This window comes from Rhinoraja longicauda, chromosome 22 (assembly GCF_053455715.1).
Source record: "Rhinoraja longicauda isolate Sanriku21f chromosome 22, sRhiLon1.1, whole genome shotgun sequence".
In the NCBI taxonomy this organism is placed as follows: Eukaryota; Metazoa; Chordata; class Chondrichthyes; order Rajiformes; family Arhynchobatidae; genus Rhinoraja; species Rhinoraja longicauda.
Window position 1 is genome coordinate 33,694,054 of NC_135974.1, and position 18,273 is coordinate 33,712,326.

General features: G+C 45.0%; 1 protein-coding gene across 4 annotated transcripts in view; it reads left to right on the forward strand.

Annotated features, from left to right (window-relative positions):
- The window catches only part of LOC144604546 (uridine-cytidine kinase-like 1), an 83,503-nt gene that overhangs the window by 42,556 nt on the left and 22,674 nt on the right, over positions 1 to 18,273 (forward strand). For 3 of the 4 annotated variants that reach the window (XM_078419093.1, XM_078419091.1, XM_078419094.1), the window contains 2 exons: positions 4,231 to 4,420; positions 5,359 to 5,420. In XM_078419093.1, the coding sequence (XP_078275219.1) occupies positions 4,231 to 4,420; positions 5,359 to 5,420 (252 nt within the window). Of the gene's footprint in view, positions 1 to 4,230; positions 4,421 to 5,358; positions 5,421 to 16,491; positions 16,509 to 18,273 lie in introns of all 4 variants that reach the window. The other variant, XM_078419092.1, reaches the window with a different exon arrangement.

Consider the following 18,273-nt stretch of genomic DNA (forward strand, 5'->3'; position numbering starts at 1 on the left):
ACATATATTCTGATTAATGCAACCAATTAGTGTTCCACTGCAGACACTAATTTCAAATCCAAGGTTCATTGCTATTTTATTCAACATTGTAAAGGTTGTTCACAGCACCACCTACTGACACACAACTAATGTTTAGTTTTAGTTTAGTTTCGAGATACAGCATGGAAACAGACCCTTTGGCCCACCGAATCTGCGATCCATGCACACTTAGGCTATCCTACACACACTAAGGACAATTTACAATTATACCAAACCGATTAACCTACAAACCTGTACGTCTTTGGAGTGTGGGAGGAAACAGGTGCACCCGGAGAAAACCCACTCACAGGGAGAACGTACAAACTCCGTACAGACAGGCACCCATAATCAGGATCGAACCCGGGTCTCTGGCGCTGTGAGGCAGCAACTCTACCGCTGCGCCACCGTGCCACCCCCTTAATCAATGTTCAGTTAATGTTGAGGAGTTTGAATATGTGAATCCAAAGTTATATACCTGTTATATTCTGCAAATGAGCAGATGTCTGAAGAAGGGTTCAGACTCAAGGGCGGCACGGTGGCACAGCGGTAGAGTTGCTGCCTTACAGCGAATGCAGCGCCGGAGACTCGGGTTTGATCCTGACTACGGGCGCCGTCTGTACGGAGTTTGTACGTTCCCCCCGTGAACTGCGTGGGTTTTCTCCGAGATCTTCGGTTTCCTCCCACACTCCAAAGACGTACAGGTATGTAGGTTAATTGACTGGGTAAATGTTTTTAAAAAATTGTCCCTAGTGTGTGTAGGATAGTGTTAGTGTGCGGGGATCGCTGGGCGGCGCGGACTTGGTGGGCCGAAGGGCCTGTTTCCGCGCTGTATCTCTAAATCTAAAGATGTCACCTATTCCTTCTCTCCAGAGATGCTGCCTGACCCACTGAGTTACTCCTGCACTTTGTGTCGATCCGTGACATTTAAGTTTCTCTGCCTACTGCACCAAGGTCATTTTTGACTTTGCTCCACAAACTGGAAGTAGATTCAGTGGTTCAATGGTCCTTTATTGTCAGGCGTACCATTTATGGTACAGTGAAATTTGACTTACCATACAGTCATACCAGAAACAAGCAATGGGACACACAACTACATAAGAGTCAACATAAACATCCAGCACACCGGCTCCCCCACCTTCCTCACTGTGATGGAAGGCAATCAAGTCTTATCTTCTTCCTCCTTTTTTTATATAATCAAAAATATTTGTTAAAATATTAAAATATTATATACAATACAATAAAACCAAAACAGACTCCACCACCATAATACAAGACAAACAATAAACTATTATACAACTATCTTGCATTCATTGTCCAGGATGCATTCCACCCCCCCCCACCCCCGGCCGTGCCCAGTGGTCCCGGAAATCCCCCAGGGTGCCCGTGGACAGCGCGTAGTCCCTCTCTAACGCCACCCGGGCGCGGATGTAACCCCGGAAAAGGGGCAGGCAGCGGGCTCGGGCAGAGCCCACTTCTGCCTGGCGTCGTGACTCGTGGATGGCCAGCTTGGCCAGGCCCTGGAGCAACCCAACCAGGACATCTTTGGCCCTTATTCTCCCGAGGACGTGGCAGATGAACCATCCGCAGTCGGGGCGATCGAACCTCCTGCGGCTTGGAGCTCCCAAGCTCGGTCCCGAACCAAGGGACCGTGTTAAGTCCGCAGGCTTGGAGCTCCCGAGGTCGATCCCTGACAAAGGGACCACCAGCTCCACGATTACTCCCTGTCTGCAAATTTTACAAGTACTCTTCAATTGGGTTAAATTATACAGCATGGAAATAGGCCCTTCGGTACATCGAGCCTACACCAACGAGCTCACACTAGTTCCATGATCTCCCACTTTCTCAACCACTCCCTACACACTAGGGGGCAATTTAGAAGCCAATTAACCAACGAACCTCCACGTCTTTGGAAGGTGGGAGGAAACCGGAGCACCCGGAGGAAAACTACACGGTCACAGGGAGAACATGCAAACTCCGCATGGACAGCACCGGAGGTCAGGATTGAACCTGGGACCTTGGCGCTGTGAGGCAGCGGCTCTACCAGCTGTGCCACTGTGCCACTCTTAACTGTAACTGATTTACTTTACTATTGAAAGCTGCTTTAAAATCTGTCTTAAATCGCTTTCATTTGTTCACTGTGTGTGGAACCACAGACTACATGGCATAATGTTCATGTTTAATATGGTGAACGTACCTGGAAATAAATGACTATCTTCACATTTGACCCGCCAAGGTTTTTAGTTCAAAGCATGCGAGAAGTATGGAAACTTTGCAATCTCATTGAAAAGTAAAAACAACCCAACAAAATTGTGGTTAGCCACCCTATTAATGAGAAAAAAAGATGACCTTGTGGTACATTTTTGATAAGAAAAATGACATGAAGTAATCTTCTCAAAGCTGATGCTGGGAAAATTATCAGATCAAAGATGATAGGAAAATAATCATAGAGTCATACAACGTGGCCCAACATATCCATGCCGACCAAGGTGCCCCATTTACTCTAGTCCCACCTAGAGTTGCTGCCGAACAGTGCTTGCAACGCCAGGGACCCAGGTTTGATCCCGACTACGGGTGCTGTCTGTATGGAGTTTGTACGTTCTCGTGACCTGCGTGGGTTTTCTCCGAGATCTTCTGTTTCCTCCCACACTCCAAAGACGTACAGGTTTGTAGGTAAATTGGCTTGGTACAAGTGTAAATTGTCCCTAGTGTGTCAGGATAGTGATAATGTGCGGGGATCGCTACTCAGTGGGCCGAAGGGCCTATTTCTGCTCTGTATCTCTAAAACTAAAAAAAACTAAAACCTGCCGTGTTTGGCCCATATCCCTCTCACACTTTCCTTTAGAGGTACCTGTCCAAATGTCTTTTAAATGCTGTTATAGCACCTGCTCAACCACCTTGTCTGGCAGCTCAGTCCATACACCCACCATCCTCTGTGTTAAAGTGTAGGAAGGAACCGAAGATGCCAGTTTAGAGCAAAGATCGACACAAGCTGGAGTAACACAGCGGGTCAGGCAGCATCTCTGGAGAGAAGGATATGGGTACATGGATAGGACAGGTATGGAGGGATATGGACCAAGAGCAGGCAAGTGGGACTAGTGTAGCTGGGACAATATTGGCCGGAGTAGGCAAGTTGGGCTGAAGGGCCTGTTTCCACACTGTATCACTCTGTGACTCTGAATAGGTGACGCTTTGGGTCGAGGTCTATCTTCAGACTGATAGTCAGGGGAAGGGGAAGCGAGAGATATAGGCGGCGATGCAGAGAGAGAGATATAGAACAAATGTTAGCCTTCGGGCAGCATCTTTGGAGAGAAGGAATGGGTGACGTTTCGGGTCGAGACCCTTCTTCAGACTCAGCGTCTGAGGAAGGGACTCGACCCGAAACGTCACCCATTCCTTCTCTCCAGAGAAGCTGCCTGTCCCGCTGAGTTACTCCAGCAATGTGTGTCTACCTTGGGTTTAAACCAGCATCTGCAGTTCCTTCCTACGCAAACGTTATCCGTCTGTGTTAACACAAGCAGATTTCTTATTTTGACATCTTCCAAGAGTGAATTGTATTGTCCATAATTCTGAGACTTCTTGAAAGGTATTTTCATTTTCTGCACAAACAAAAATCTGTAGTAATCTGTCTACATATATAGACAATAGATGCAGGAGGAGGCCATTCGGCCTTTTTAACCCGGAACCGCCATTCAATGTGATCATGGCTGATCATTCTCAATCAGTACCCCGTTCCTGCCTTCTCCCCATACCCCCTGACTCCGCTATCCTTAAGAGCTCTATCTAGCTCTCTCTTGAATGCATTCAGAGAATTGGCCTCCACTGCCTTCTGAGGCAGAGCATTCCACAGATTCACAACTCTCTGACTGAAAAAGTTCTTCCTCATCTCCGTTCTAAATGGCCCACCCCTTATTCGTAAACTGTGGCCCCTTGTTCTGGACTCCCCCAACATTGGGAACATGTTTCCTGCCGCGAACGTGTCCAACCCCTTAATAAGATAAGATCTCCTCTCATCCTTCTAAATTCCAGCGTACAAGCCTAGTCGCTCCAGCCTTTCAACATATGACAGTCCCGCCATTCCGGGAATTAACCTGGTAAACCTACGCTGCACGCCCTCAATAGCAAGAATATCCTTCCTCAAATTTGGAGACCAAATATATCGCATGCACAGTATGAGATTGGCCGCTTGTTCAGCCTGTTGCTTTGTGGTTGCAGCTGTTGGACATGAAGATCTTCGTGGACACGGACTCGGATATCCGGCTGGTCCGCCGTCTCCGGAGAGACATCGCCGAGCGTGGGCGGGACATCGAGGGGGTTATCAAACAGTACAACAAGTTCGTCAAGCCATCCTTTGATCAGTTCATCGAGCCCACCATGCGACTCGCAGATATCGTAGTCCCACGAGGTAGCTGCTATAATTTCTTTATTGCGTCCCTTTTGTGAATGTGGAACACACCACGGTACATGTGTAGGAAAAGAACTGCAGACGTTGGTTTAAATCGAAGGTAGACACAAAATTCTGGAGTAACTCAGGGGGGGAGGGGGTCAGGCAGCATCTCGGGAGAGAAGGAATGGGTGACGTTTCGCGTCAAGACCCTTCTTGGATATTAAATTATTCTTTATATAATGTAACATGTTATATAAATAATAAATCATGTGATTTGTTATATAAATGAAGAGTTATAATCATTAATATGAAGAATTAAATATTATGTAAATATAATTGTGATTAATATTATAATGTGGAGCGGGAGCTCGTTGCCGCTGGATGGGTGAGGTCACGTGGGGCGCAGGTTGGTGACATCACCTTGTCCCTTATCTGGGAGTGAGATTGTTGGCAGCCCTAGCCTGCACTTGGTTCTTTTACTGTCACGTGTGTGAAGTGCGAACGCAGTGAAATTCTTTCTCATACCAACAGTCCAGTAGATTATTGCCATACCCCTGATCCTCGATTAGCGAGTGTACAGAAACAGTCTACTGAGCCCATGTGCAAGGGGTGCCATGTTTTGGCGCCATTTTTAAAGTCCACGCTCCGCGTCTTGTGAGCGATGCATGTTCCAAGCGAGTCCAGCATGTGACCTCACCCAGCCAGCAGCCACGTGGTCCCGCTCCACCAATGGCGGCCGCCCGGGGCCGGGAGGCGGGTTGCTAAGCAACCTCCATTAGGCAGCCTCCGGGCCTACAGTGCCCCCCGGGTCTAACACGGGACAAGGGCGGTCCCGTAAGGGACAATCCAATTTAGCGCTGCGAGGCAGCAACCTAACCACTATGGCGCCGTGCCGACCCTCACATTCTGACAGTTATCCTTGAATTCATTCTCATATCTGATGTCTTTATCCTAAGGTGGCAGGAACATGGTCGCCATTGACTTGATTGTCCAACACGTTCACAGTCAGCTGGAAGAGGTAAGAAAGCCACATTTAGTGCAATCATTCTGAAAGGTCACAAAATATTCGGCGGGATTATTTATCGTGGATATGATTTAACGTGTAAAATGAATTTGTTTGTCACGCTACAACTGGCCACAACTTCAACTTGGGTCCATATTTCTTTAAGTGGAGATTGTTACACAGAAATGATTCACATAGAAACAAGACTTTGGGGGTTGGTGTTTTTTTTGCTCCATGCAGGGGGAGTTTTAAGACTGAAATGAAGTAACTGTGAGTGTTATTAGAGATGGTTTGCTTCTGAGTGCAATTCCTTAACTCGCCACAAAATCTGAAACCCGACCTCTGCCATATTCCAAAGGGATGGTCGCTTTTACTGGATTCATGTAACCGCTGGGTTCCTGTCATTAATGTCATGACATTATGCATTCTTGTTTCCCTGCTGCAAAATTTCAGCTGGTGTTCATGCAACCTGAAATACATTTTGCACAATTTGAGGACACGTGCTCATTTTCAGTCGCTTTCCCCAGTGAAAATGACCCAGGGTTAAGGATGGCCATGTGTAGTGAGACAGTTTGCATTAATAACTTGTGCAGAAGTGACTAATGACTAATTTGGGCTGTTCACTGACTAACGGTTCCATTATCATCCAACTTTGGGGCTCGGTTGTAAAATAATATTTTCATATTGGTATAATCACAGGTGGTTGACTAATCTTAAGATGCTACTAGTTTCCAAGATCAATTTGTTTCTTTTCGCACAATGCATGGGTCCAGAAATCTAGCATTTGGCTTTTGTGTAGAGGGGGGAATGGTCTCACTTTGGTTAAAGCCCTTCGATGCAGTAATGTGGATATTCATGAGAGCAGCTCCTAAAAGACACGACCAGTCCAGATCCAAAAAAATACCCAAAGTGCTGGAGTAACTCAGCGGGTCAGGCAACATCTCTGGAGAACATTGATAGGCAACATTTCAGGTCGGGACCCATCCTCTAAGACACCAGTTACTCCAGCACTTTGTGTTTATTACAAATGGGACTAGGTTTAGAAAGGGCATCTTGGTCGGGCATGGGTGAGTTGGGCCGAAGGGCCTGTTCCCGTGCTGTATAACTCTAACCGTTGTGTGTCTGTAATGAATACTTGGGTCGTCAATATAAACAAGGCTACCATCAATTCTGCTTAAAGTCCCTCCTGGGAGCCAGATCATTCAGTTGTTAAAGATTGTTTGATTTCCAGAAACTGGACGTGGTGCTTCCCCTGTGGGGAGTCATTTCTGTTTGTGTTTCCTGAATCAGATGACAGCTCATTTATTGTTTAAACTGCCTAAATGTTCTACGCTTTCAGTTATAGAGTCATACAGCGTGGAAACAGGCCCTTCGGCCCAACTTGCCCACTCTGACCAACATGTCCCATTTACACTAGTCTGAAGAAGGGTCTCGACCCGAAGCGTCACCCATTCCTTCTCTCCAGAGATGCTGCTTGACCTGCTGAGTTACTCCAGCATTTTGTGTAGCTTCGGTTTAAACCAGCATCTCCAGTTCCTTCCTACACACTAGTCCTACCTGCCTGTGTTTGGCACATATCCCTCTAAACCTGTCCTCCCCCTGGTTAATTGCTTCTTAAACGTTGCGATAGACAATGAGTTACAATTAGACAATTGCCCTGGCATGCCATAAACGTCAGTGCTGTGTGTAGAGGGATGCAGGTGACATACATCAGCACATCCTTGTCGCCCAATGCTTTCTAAATGCAGTTCCTCTCATGTCACGTTCTACTGTGTGAAGTTTACTAACCACACCCAGCCGATCATGAGGTGGGAAATAGTTGCTAGTTTTCCACACTTGAATAAAATTAATTGTCTGCCAGAACTGACTTTATTTGCTGAAGCAATGAAACTGAACCCGAGGGGTAGCTTTTTTGCACAAAGGCTGGTGGGTGGGTGTTTGGAACGAGCTGCCGGAGGAGGTAGTTGAGGCAGGGACTGTCGCAACGTTTATAGATTTCTGTACATTTTGCCTGCTGGGAGAAGAGGGAGTGACCGGGGTGAGACTGGTCCACGATTATGCTGCTGGCCTTGCCATGGCAACATGAAGTGCAGATGGAGTCAATGGAAGGGAGGTTGGTTTGTGTGAAATTTTGGCGGCTTGCATTCACAACGAAAATATATGATCTAGCAATACCCTTATCATATTCATGGGCCTCCTCCAGTGCCACAGTGAGGCCCACTGGAAATTGGAGGAACAGCACCTCGTATTTCGCTTGGGCAGCTTGCAGCCCAGCGGTATGAACATTGACTTCTCCACCTTTAGATAGCTCCTCTGTCCCTCTCTTCCCCTCCCCCTTCCCAGTTCACCCTCTATCTTCCTGTCTACACCTATATCCTTCCTTTGTCCCGGCCCCTGACATCAGTCTGAAGAAGGGTCTCGATCCGAAACGTCACCCATTCCTTCTCTCCTGAGATGCTGCCTGACCTGCTGAGTTACTCCAGCATTTTGTGAAATAAATACCTTCGATTTGTACCAGCATCTGCAGTTAATTTCTTACATACCCTTATATGGATATTAATATTTTATAATTTGACATATTTGAGCCAAATGCTGGATTTCTGATTTTTAAATTGGATCACTTTGAATTACTATTATTTTAACATACCTAACCGTGATTTCTTTATTAACCCGGAAAAGTTAATGCACAAAATGCAGATTCTTGTCTCCACATGATCTACTGACCAGTTGGAATAAACAAAGAATAATAAGAAGGTAGACACAAAATGTTGGAGTAACTCAGCGGGTCAGGCAACATCTCTGGAGAGAAGGAATGGGTGACGTTTCGGGTCGAGACCCTTCTTCAGACTCGTTAGGGATAAGGGAAGCGAGAGCTAAAAGTGATGGTGTAGAGAGTCTGAAGAAGGGTCTCGACCCGAAACGTCACCCGTTCCTTCTCCCCGGAGATGCTGCCCATCCCCACTGAGTTACTCCAGCATTTCGTGTCTACCTTCGATTTAAATCAGCATCTGCAGTTCTTTCTTACACATACTGACAATAAGAGTTAGTTAATGCAAGAATGTCTATTGTGCCCTTTTGTTTCAAACTTAGGTTCTGCAAATTTGTGCATTAGTTTATCCAAGTAATATATGCCCCATCAATCCATTCCTGTTTCCAAGACTATAAAGTGTGTTGCTTTGATAGCCTAGTGTTCTCGTGCTTACATGCTGCCTAGATTCATAGTTTGATGGGTAAGTGGAATAAAATGTGGTTTGTAGTGTTAAATTTTCATTCAATGTGTACTGACCTTTATGCATTTCTGTGCCTTGCGTGTAGCTTGAGGCAGAAGCTTTGCTATGTGGTAAAAGTGTCACCTTCATTCGCTTTGTGGTTTAAAAAAACAATTGAAAACTTTGTGTTTTGGAAAATACTATTTTTTTCTCTCAAATTTTGAATGAAAATGCAGGTGGATGAAAAAGATGATCTGCATTATTGATGTGCATTATTTCAGTCATGTTAGCACAGACTCATTGTCTGTCCAGCCCTTAGCAACAATTGTAGATTTATAATTAAGTTTCCTTTCCATTAACGAGGTGCCTTATTTAATCTTCTTGCACAAATTTCCATTACAAGTTTGTATCAGAGAAACTTTTTTTTAATACATTTCTTTCATCAACAATAATCCAGGGGTTCGGCTGCATTGTGAAGCTATTGATGTGTGGCACCTTAGTTTACGTTAGTTTTGGAGACGAAGCGTGGAAACAGGCCCTTCGGCCCACCGAGTCCTTGCCGGCCAGCTGTCACCTGTTCACACGAGTTCTGTCCTACACACGAGGGACAATTTTACCGAAACCAATTAACTTACAAAACTGCTCCTCTTTGGAGTGAGGGAGGAAACCGGAGCACCCGGAGAAAACCCACGTGGTCACAGGGAGAACGTACAAACACTGTGCTGACAGCACCCTCAGTTAGGATCAAAGTCATGATTAGGTCGTGAAGAAATGTTCAACAATTTGATCAATTCCTCTTAAGAGACAAATAATAAAAAGAGCTTTGTGAAGTATATAGACAATAGACAATCGGTGCAGGAGGAGGCTATTCGGCCCTTCGAGCCAGCACCGCCATTCAATGTGATCATGGCTGATCATTCTCAATCAGTACCCCGTTCCTGCCTTCTCCCCATACCCACTGACTCCGCCCGCTATCCTTAAGAGCTCTATCTAGATACTTTGTAAAAATAGAAGTTAAATCAGAATACTCTTTACTGAAAAAGGCGTGACTTCAGTTTAAACAGGATGTTCGGAGCGAACATTGTGGGCCGAATGGCCTGTTCCTGTACTCTACATTTCCTTAGCCTCATCCGCTTTGAACTATCATTTTCACACCTTTCCCTTCCATATCTCTAGGCTCCCTCTCCCCCGAAGAAGGGTCTCGACCCGAAACGTCACCCATTCCTTCTGCCAGTGATGCTGCCTGACCCGCTGAGTTACTCCAGCATTTTGTGTCTATCTTCGGTGTAAACTGGCACCTGCCATTCCTTCCTGCACTGTACTGTTCCATGTTTGTAGCATCAATCATCCATTAGATTTTCGAATTAAATAGCTTTATGAGAGCTTGTTCATATCTAGTGGTGTATATTAGTTAGGTGACCATAACCCAATGACAACATGTATAGGTTTAGACACAAAAAGCTGGAGTAACTCAGTGGGACAGGCAGCATCTGTGGAGAGAAGGAATGGGTTGGACTTCTTCAGATTCGTGGAAGAGTCTCGACCCGAAACATCACCCATTCCTTCTCTCCAGAGATGCTGCCTGTCCCGCTGAGTTACTCCAGCTTTCTGTGTCCATCTTCGGTGTAAACCGGCATCTGCAGTTCCTTCCTACACATGTACAGGTTTAGATGCTAAACACTCTGTCTATGTTTTAGCAGAGCAGCACCATCTAGTGTTAGATAGAAACATAAGGATTATCTTTGAACACAAAACAAAGTTGGTGGAGGAACTCAGTGGGTCAGGCAGCATCTGTGGAAGGAAATGGACAGATGACGTTTCAGGTTGGGACCCTTCTTCGGACTGATGATGGAGGGGTGTGGAAGGAAGGTCATTTATAGGCTATCTCCCCTCTACTCCAGTCTGAGAAAGGGTCCTGACCCAAAACAGCATCTGTCCATTTCTCTCCACAGATGCTGCCTGACCCACTGAGTTCCTCCAGCATTTTGTTTCTCGCTCAAGATTCCAGCATCTTTAGTTTTTTAGCTGTGTACTTTTTAGAAATGCAGCAGGGAAACAGGCCCTTCGGCCCACCGAGTCCCTGCTGACCAGCAATCCCTGTGCACTAACACCATCCTACACACGGGGGGCAATTTATAATTTACAGAAGCCAATTAGCCTCCAAACCTGCATATCCTTCGAATGTGGCAGGAAACAGGAGCTCCCGGGGAAAACCCACGCAGTCACAGGGAGAACGTGCAAACTCCTTCCAGACAGCACCCGAGGTCAGGATCGAATCCAGGTCCCTGGTGCTGTAAGGCAGCAACTCTAGCACTGCACAACTGTGCTGCAGATGGTGGAAGGGAGATATCTTGTAGGCTATCTCTCCTCTACTCCATCACTCTGAGGAAGGGGTGTAAGAAAATAACTGCAGATGCTGGTACAAATCGAAGGTATTTATTCACAAAATGCTGGAGTAACTCAGCAGGTCAGGCAGCATCTCGGGAGAGAAGGAATGGGTGACGTTTCGGGTCGAGACCCTTCTTCAGACTGATGTCGGGGGCGGGATAAAGGAAGGATATAGGTGGAGACAGGAAGATAGAGGGAGATCTGGGAAGGAGGAGGGGAAGGGAGGGACAGAGGAACTATTGACCCGAAACATCGTCTGTCCATTTCCCTCCACACATGCTGCCTGACCCACTGAGTTCCTCCAGCACTTTGTCGCTTGCTCAGGATTCCAGCATCTGCAGTCTCTCGTGTCTCCTCAGGACTTTCCTTGCGTTGCCTCTTGTTTAGTTGCAATTTATTTTGCATTATTTGCAGGTTTGTTTGTGACCTGCGTGTGTTTTCTCCGAGAACTTCTGTTTCCTCCCACACTCGAAAGACGTACGGGTTTGTAAGTTAATTGGCTTGGTATAAGTGTAAAAATTGTCCCTAGTGTAGATGGTGTTAATGTGCGTGGATCGCTGGTCGGTGCGGAATCGGTGGGCCTAAAAGGCCTGTTTCTGTGCTGTAACTCTAAAACTCTAAAAATAACGTGATGAGCAGCTGGAGGAGTCACGATGCTGTTGTGTGTCACAAGAGGATGATGGATTTACCGGAACAGATGTGGGAAATATCCGTGTGGTCTAGAGTACAACTTTTGTCCCGGTCTCACCTACTTTGTGGTTGTTATCTGTCGACAAGGTTTGCTGGCCGCACGATTGGAGACGTTGACCCTTTGTAGATGTTATCTGATTTGTGGGTGTGTCAGGGGTTATGTGGAGAAGGCAGGAGAATGGAGTCGAGAGGGAAAGATAAAGCCATGATCTAATGGCAGAGTAGGACTTGATGGGCCAAATGGCATCATTCTGCTCCTTTGACACGAACAATGTATTTTACAGCAAAGACCAAAACAAATAGATTTTAATTATAGTCAATTGTAAATAGTCTAAACTACAACTGGTGTATATTAGGTTGCATTTACTTTGAGCTCAGTTTATTGTCACGTGTACCAAGTGGCAGTGAAAAGCTTTTGTTGCGTGCGATCCAGTCAGCGGTGGTGATCCAGGAGTGATAAAGGAATTAATTATTTCTAACTTTAAAACTTAAAGTTGATGGCTTTCCCTCAGATGTGGTGGTAGGATAATGATGTCCTGGATGTGCCTAGTATATTAGTGTCACACAGGTTGGAAACAGGCCCTTCGGCCCAACTTGCCTGTGTCGACCAAGATGCCTCATCTATGCTGGTTTCACCATGGCTACACTTAGCCCAGCCAACCCTGCAATGTTGCCAGGGCAACAGACCTTCAAGATCCCTGCACATAACAACTGGGACTTGAAAATGGTGCCAAACAGGCAACTCTATATTGTCTCAGTGCAGTACAATAGACAATAGACAATAGGTGCAGGAGTAGGCCATTCAGCCCTTTGAGCCAACACCACCATTCAATGCGATCATGGCTGATCATCCAAAATCAGTACCCCATTCCTGCTTTCTCCCCATATCCTTTGATTCCGTTAGCCCTAAGAGCTATATCGAACTCTCTCTTGAATACATCCAGTGAATTGGCATCCACTGCCTTCTGTGGCAGAGAATTCCACAGATTCACAACTCTCTGGGTGAAAACGTTTTTCCCTCATCTCAGTCCAAAATGGCTGACCCCTAATTCTTAAACTGCGACCCCCCCTGATTCTGGACTCTCCCAACATTGGGAACATTGTCCCTGCATCTAGCCTGTCCAATCCCTTAGAATGTTATATGTTTCTACTATAAGATCGCCTCTCATCCTTCTAAATTCCAGTGAATATAAGCCCAGTCGATCCATTCTTTATGCACAGTGATACTGACACCGAACTGTATGCAGAAATGAATTTCACTGTGCTTCAGTACATGTGACAAAGTACCATACCATACCTTTCCTATCCTGGAACAAATGGATCAGGGTTCTTGATTGAACATTGCAATCAATGGAAGCTGTGCAGCCCAGATGTTTCATTTCAAGAGTGACTCTTTACAGGAACAGTGTTGTCGAGTGTTTTAAGTGATCAATCAGACAGTAGCTGTCATCATATGAATGGAAAATTTGACCATCAGTTGCACAACACTGAAAGTGTTAGTGTTAGGCTGTCTAGTTTCCAGCCGGGTGGATTTGAATAATTCATCTCGGTATTCTTTCAGTGGCATCAGTGCTAAGTCTTCATTTCTCGCCCCTCACATTTCCTCCGTCGCCACCTCCAGCATTCCTCCAGTGCTGCACAGAATTGTCCGCTTAGATTTTGTGTTTAGTTCAGAGATAGAGCGTGGAAACAGGCCCTTCGGCCCACCGAGTCCGTGCCGACCAGCGATCACCCTGTACGCTAACACTATCTCACACACTGGGGACAATTTACAATTTTTACCGAAGCCAAATTAACCTACAGACCTTTTCATCTTTCGAGTGCGGGAGGAAACTGTAGTACCCAGAGAAACCCCACGTGGTCACTGGGAGAACGCACAAACGTGCGGACAGCACTCGTTTCAGGATTGGCTCCCAAGTAAAAAAATCTCTGGACGAATACTCCAGTCATAATTAAAATAAAATGGAGATAAATCTGTATTTTATTATGAATTTGGTATGCAAAATTATGAGAGGCATGGACAGGGTGGAGAGTCCGAATCTTCATCCCAGAATGGAAATATCAAATACTGGAGGATTTTGTTTTAAGATGAGAAGGGAAAAGTTTAAAGGAGATGCGCAGAAGAGTTTAGCCTGTGTTTGTTTGTACGTTTGTTCCGGTGAAGGCCCTGTGCACACGGCAGAACAATCACTAGTCATTTTCTTTTTTTTTCCCTTTTCACTTTTCACCTCTAATTTAATTTTAATTTCAAATTTCCGTGTACCTTGTTGTGTGTTGTGACCGCTGGCAGAGCAATTTCCCTTTGGTGATGAATAAAGTACTCTCGTACCGTATCCACAGCCAATATATTTCCCAGACAAGATTTGGAAACCCAGCACTGCAGATGCTGATTTACAAAAAAAAAAAAAGAGCAACGAGTCTGGAAGGCCCCCGACTAGAAAAGTCACCTATCCACGTTCTCCACAGATGTGGCCTGACCCGCTGAGTTACTCCAGCACTCTGTGTCCTCTAACCTCCCCCCTTTACGGTCCGTTATAATGAGGGTTTATCTGTACAGTGAAATGTTTTGCTTTGCATGGTAGTCAATCTGATCCGTAAACCGTAGAGTCCGTTGAAAACAGCAGCAGTATTTCTGCATCAAAGAAAGTTTGCAAGAGCTAATACAAACATTCGTAGCCTTTCCTGTCCCACGCAGGAATAAACCAAGAGACCTTGTGTAACCAAGTCTCAGTCGTGTGTGGCTGACGTAAATTGTTCACCACCAACTTTGAACAAGTTGACTTGTAATTTTACAACTAAAGTTAACTTTGGTTTTTCAGAGAGGAGTGTTTATGTTCTGCCGCATAATTCTCGTTAATTTTCATTTGCGCGCTGATGTGGTCTGTTTTGGGTGACGCATTTGAAAGTTACCTGCTAACTTCAAACCTTGTTGCCAAAGGAAATGCTGGTTGGTATGTTCTGCAGTGTAGGAAGGTAATTATTGGAAATGTTATTAGGGTTTGTGGGGTAGGGACAGAAAGATTGGAGATTGAGAGTGGGAGTTGGAATTTCTTTGGGACTGCCAATTTTAAGGGCGGCACAGTGACGCAGCAATAGAGTTGGTGCCTTACAGCGCCAGAGACCCGGGTTGCATCCTGACTACCAGTGCTATCCATACAGAGTCTGTACGTTTTCCCCGTGATCGCAGGGGTTTTCTCCGGGTGGTCATAAGGTCATAAGTGATAGGAGCAGAATGAGGCCATTCAGCCCCTCAAGTCTACTCCGCCATTCAATCATGGCTGATCCATCTCTCCCTCTCAACCCCATTCTCCTGCCTTCTCCCCATAACCCCTGACACCTGCACTAATCACGACTCTTATCTATCTCTGCCTCAAAAATGTCCATAGACTTGGCCTCCACAGCCTTATGTGGCAAAGAATTCAACAGATTCACCACCTTCTGACCAAAGAAATTCCTCCTCATCTCCTTCCTAAAGGAACTTCCTTTAATTCTGAGGCTGTGACCTCCAGTCCTAGACTCTCCCACTAATGAAAACATCCTCTCCACATCCATTCTATCCAAGCCTTTCACTGTTCTGTATGTTTCAATGAGGTCCCCCCTCATTCTTCTAAACTCCAGTGAGTACAGGCCCAGTGCCGACAAACGCTCATCATATGTTAACCCACTCATTCCTGGGATCATTCTTGTAAACCTCCTCTGGACCCTCTCCAGGGCTAGCACATCCTTCCTCAGATATGGTGCCTAAACCTGCTCAGAATACTCCAAATATACCCCCAAATACTTCAAATTGTGCTCTGGTTTCCTCCCTTATCCCAAAGACATGCAGGCTTATAGGGTAATTGGCTTGGTAAAATTGTAAATTGCCCCCCCTACTGTGTAGGATAGTGCTAGTGTACGAGGTGATTGCTGGACTCGATGGGCCGAAGGGCCTGTTTCTACGCTGTATCTCTAACGTCTAGAGTCAATAGTTGGAAGAGTGAAATGTCCTGTATTTTATGCTGTTCTATATGTAACCACATTTGGAAGTTCAAATATAATCTGAATAGATCATCAAGTTACAGAAAAAGACTTGAGAAATATATAAAATGAGAGGCGGAGATGGGGTAGACAGTGAGAACCTTTTTCCCAGAATGGAAAAATCAAATACTAAAAGACATAGCTTTAAGGCAAGTGGGGCAAAGTTTAAAGGAGATGGGTGGGTCAAGGTTTTTTGGTAGACCCAAAGTTGGTGCATGCGTGGAAACGTTGCCAGGGTTGGTGGTTTAGGCAGATATGATCGTGGCATTTAAGAGGCCTTTGAATAGGCGTATGGATACGGAGGGATATGGATTATGTGCAGGCAGATAAGACATAGTTTTAGCATAACCATTGTGGGCAGAAGGGCCTGTTCTCGTGCTGTGCTGTTCTATGCTCTAGGAAGGCTTTTCAGCATTCAAATGGTTAAGACACTCTGCATTAATTTAAAGCTGGAGTATTTATTATAAAACAAGGTGGATTTGACCTTTTAGCCCACTAACAGTACTCTTACCCTTCAGCTCATCTTGCTTCTGAAAAGATTTTGCTTGAGATCAATAATTTCTCCCTAAATCTCTCGACTAAAACTCTCACCCGCGGCCCGTAATGAGTGGTGACGTTTCCACAGAGCAAAGCTTGCCGAAACAAGTAGAGTGTGTGTGTGTGTAAATACTGCAAAGTGTTAAATACATTCTTTGTTTAAAAAACTTTTTTCTTCCCCCTCTTGGATGTGCTATTAAAAAAAAAAAAATTGCTTGAACGAATTGTTACTCTTTTCAACACAGCGGGAGCTCAATGTAAGGTAGGAACAAGCTACAGTAGGACTGCACTGTATACTCTGAGCTGCATGAGGCACTGTGAATACTGACCCTTGCTTCGCTACAAGAAGTAATAATGGACCCTAGTTTCTGAATTATTTAAAACTATGGTGCTGCCCTACTTGTTTCTGAATCAAGTTATTTAAAACTATTGTCCTGTCCTCCTTGTTTCTGAATCAAGTTATTTAAAACTATTGTCCTGCCCCTGCGTGTTTCTGAATTAAGTTATTTAAAACTATTGTCCTGGTCCCAGTTGTTTCTCAATTAAGGCTGTGCTTCCAAGATGGCGCCCAGCCCAGGCGGCGGTTTGCGTGCCAGCCTCAGAGGCAGATCTACAATCACATATTACGATCGCTCCACACTCTTAAATCTCTACTCCTACAGCAACATTTCTTACTTTAACGATGACATTCCCTCATCATGTATCTATACTCGGATCGATTGTCAATAGACAATAGGTACAGGAGTAGGCCATTCGGCCCTTCGAACCACCATTCCATGTGATCATGGCTGATCATTCTCAATCAGTACCCTGTTTCTGCCTTCTCCCCATACCCCCTGACTCCGCTATCCTTAAGAGCTCTATCTAACTCTCTCTTGAATGCATTCAGGGAATTGGCCTCCACTGCCTTCTGAGGCAGTGAATTCCACAGATTTACAACTCTCTGACTGAAAAGGTTTTTCCTCATCTCCGTTCTAAATGGCCTACCCCTTATTCTTAAACTGTGGCCCCTGGTTCTGGACTCACCCAACATTGGGAACATGTTTCCTGCCTCTAACATGTCCAACCCCTTAATAATCTTATATGTGTTGTAATCATGTGTTGTCTTTCCGCTGACTGGTTGGCATGCAACGAAAAGCTTTTCACTGTACCTCGGTACATGTGACAATAAACTAAACTGTACTGAACTGAAGTTTTTCAAATCTTGTTTCTGAATCAAGTTATTTAAAACTATTGTCCGGGCCCCCATGTTTCTGAATTAAGTTATTCCGTGAAGATATATATACTCATTGCCTAATAGTTTTGTGGGCATGATAATTATTTTCCTCAACCACTACTTAGCCAAATTTTATTGTAAAAGGTGTATGTTGCAGAGCAGGGTCAGTGCTCAAAGTGTCTCCATTCTGACTGGTTACAGAGCAACTATTTTACAAACTTTTTTACAAACTCGTAAAATGGGTTACGGAACAACTTTCTAACCTTCTGGCCTGCTCAAAGTCGGCAAATTGCTTTGAAATAATCCGAGATGAATGGAAGGCTGACCATCGTGAACAGACGAGGCAGTTTCCACGATTTAAGACCGAACTTAACCAAGACAAGTTTCTGCCCGTGGATGCCTGCAATGGAAACGTGACAGGAAGTGAACACAGCAAGTTTTGAGGCTTCAGAGCGTAATACCATGTCTCCAGTGACAGTCTGTGACATCTACCATGTTTGTAGTGCCATTCTTTCGAAAAATTATTTTCGCCTCAGTTTCTGCCGGTTAAAAATGTGAACAAATGGCTATTTTCTTGTCACGTTTTTTTTAATTTTAAAAAAAAAACCTCTTAACTTGTGTATTTAAGAGTTTAACGTTGGGATGTGTTGACAAAATTGATTTGCCGCCTCAAAATTTCTAAAAGAGTAATCAAGCACTACATGACACAAAGATGTCCTGCCACCGCCCACTGGAGACGGTTGTGATTTGTTTTTGTCGTTAGGCATTAATGAGTTGAAATCTCTTCTCTCCTCTCCATCTGTTTTTCCCC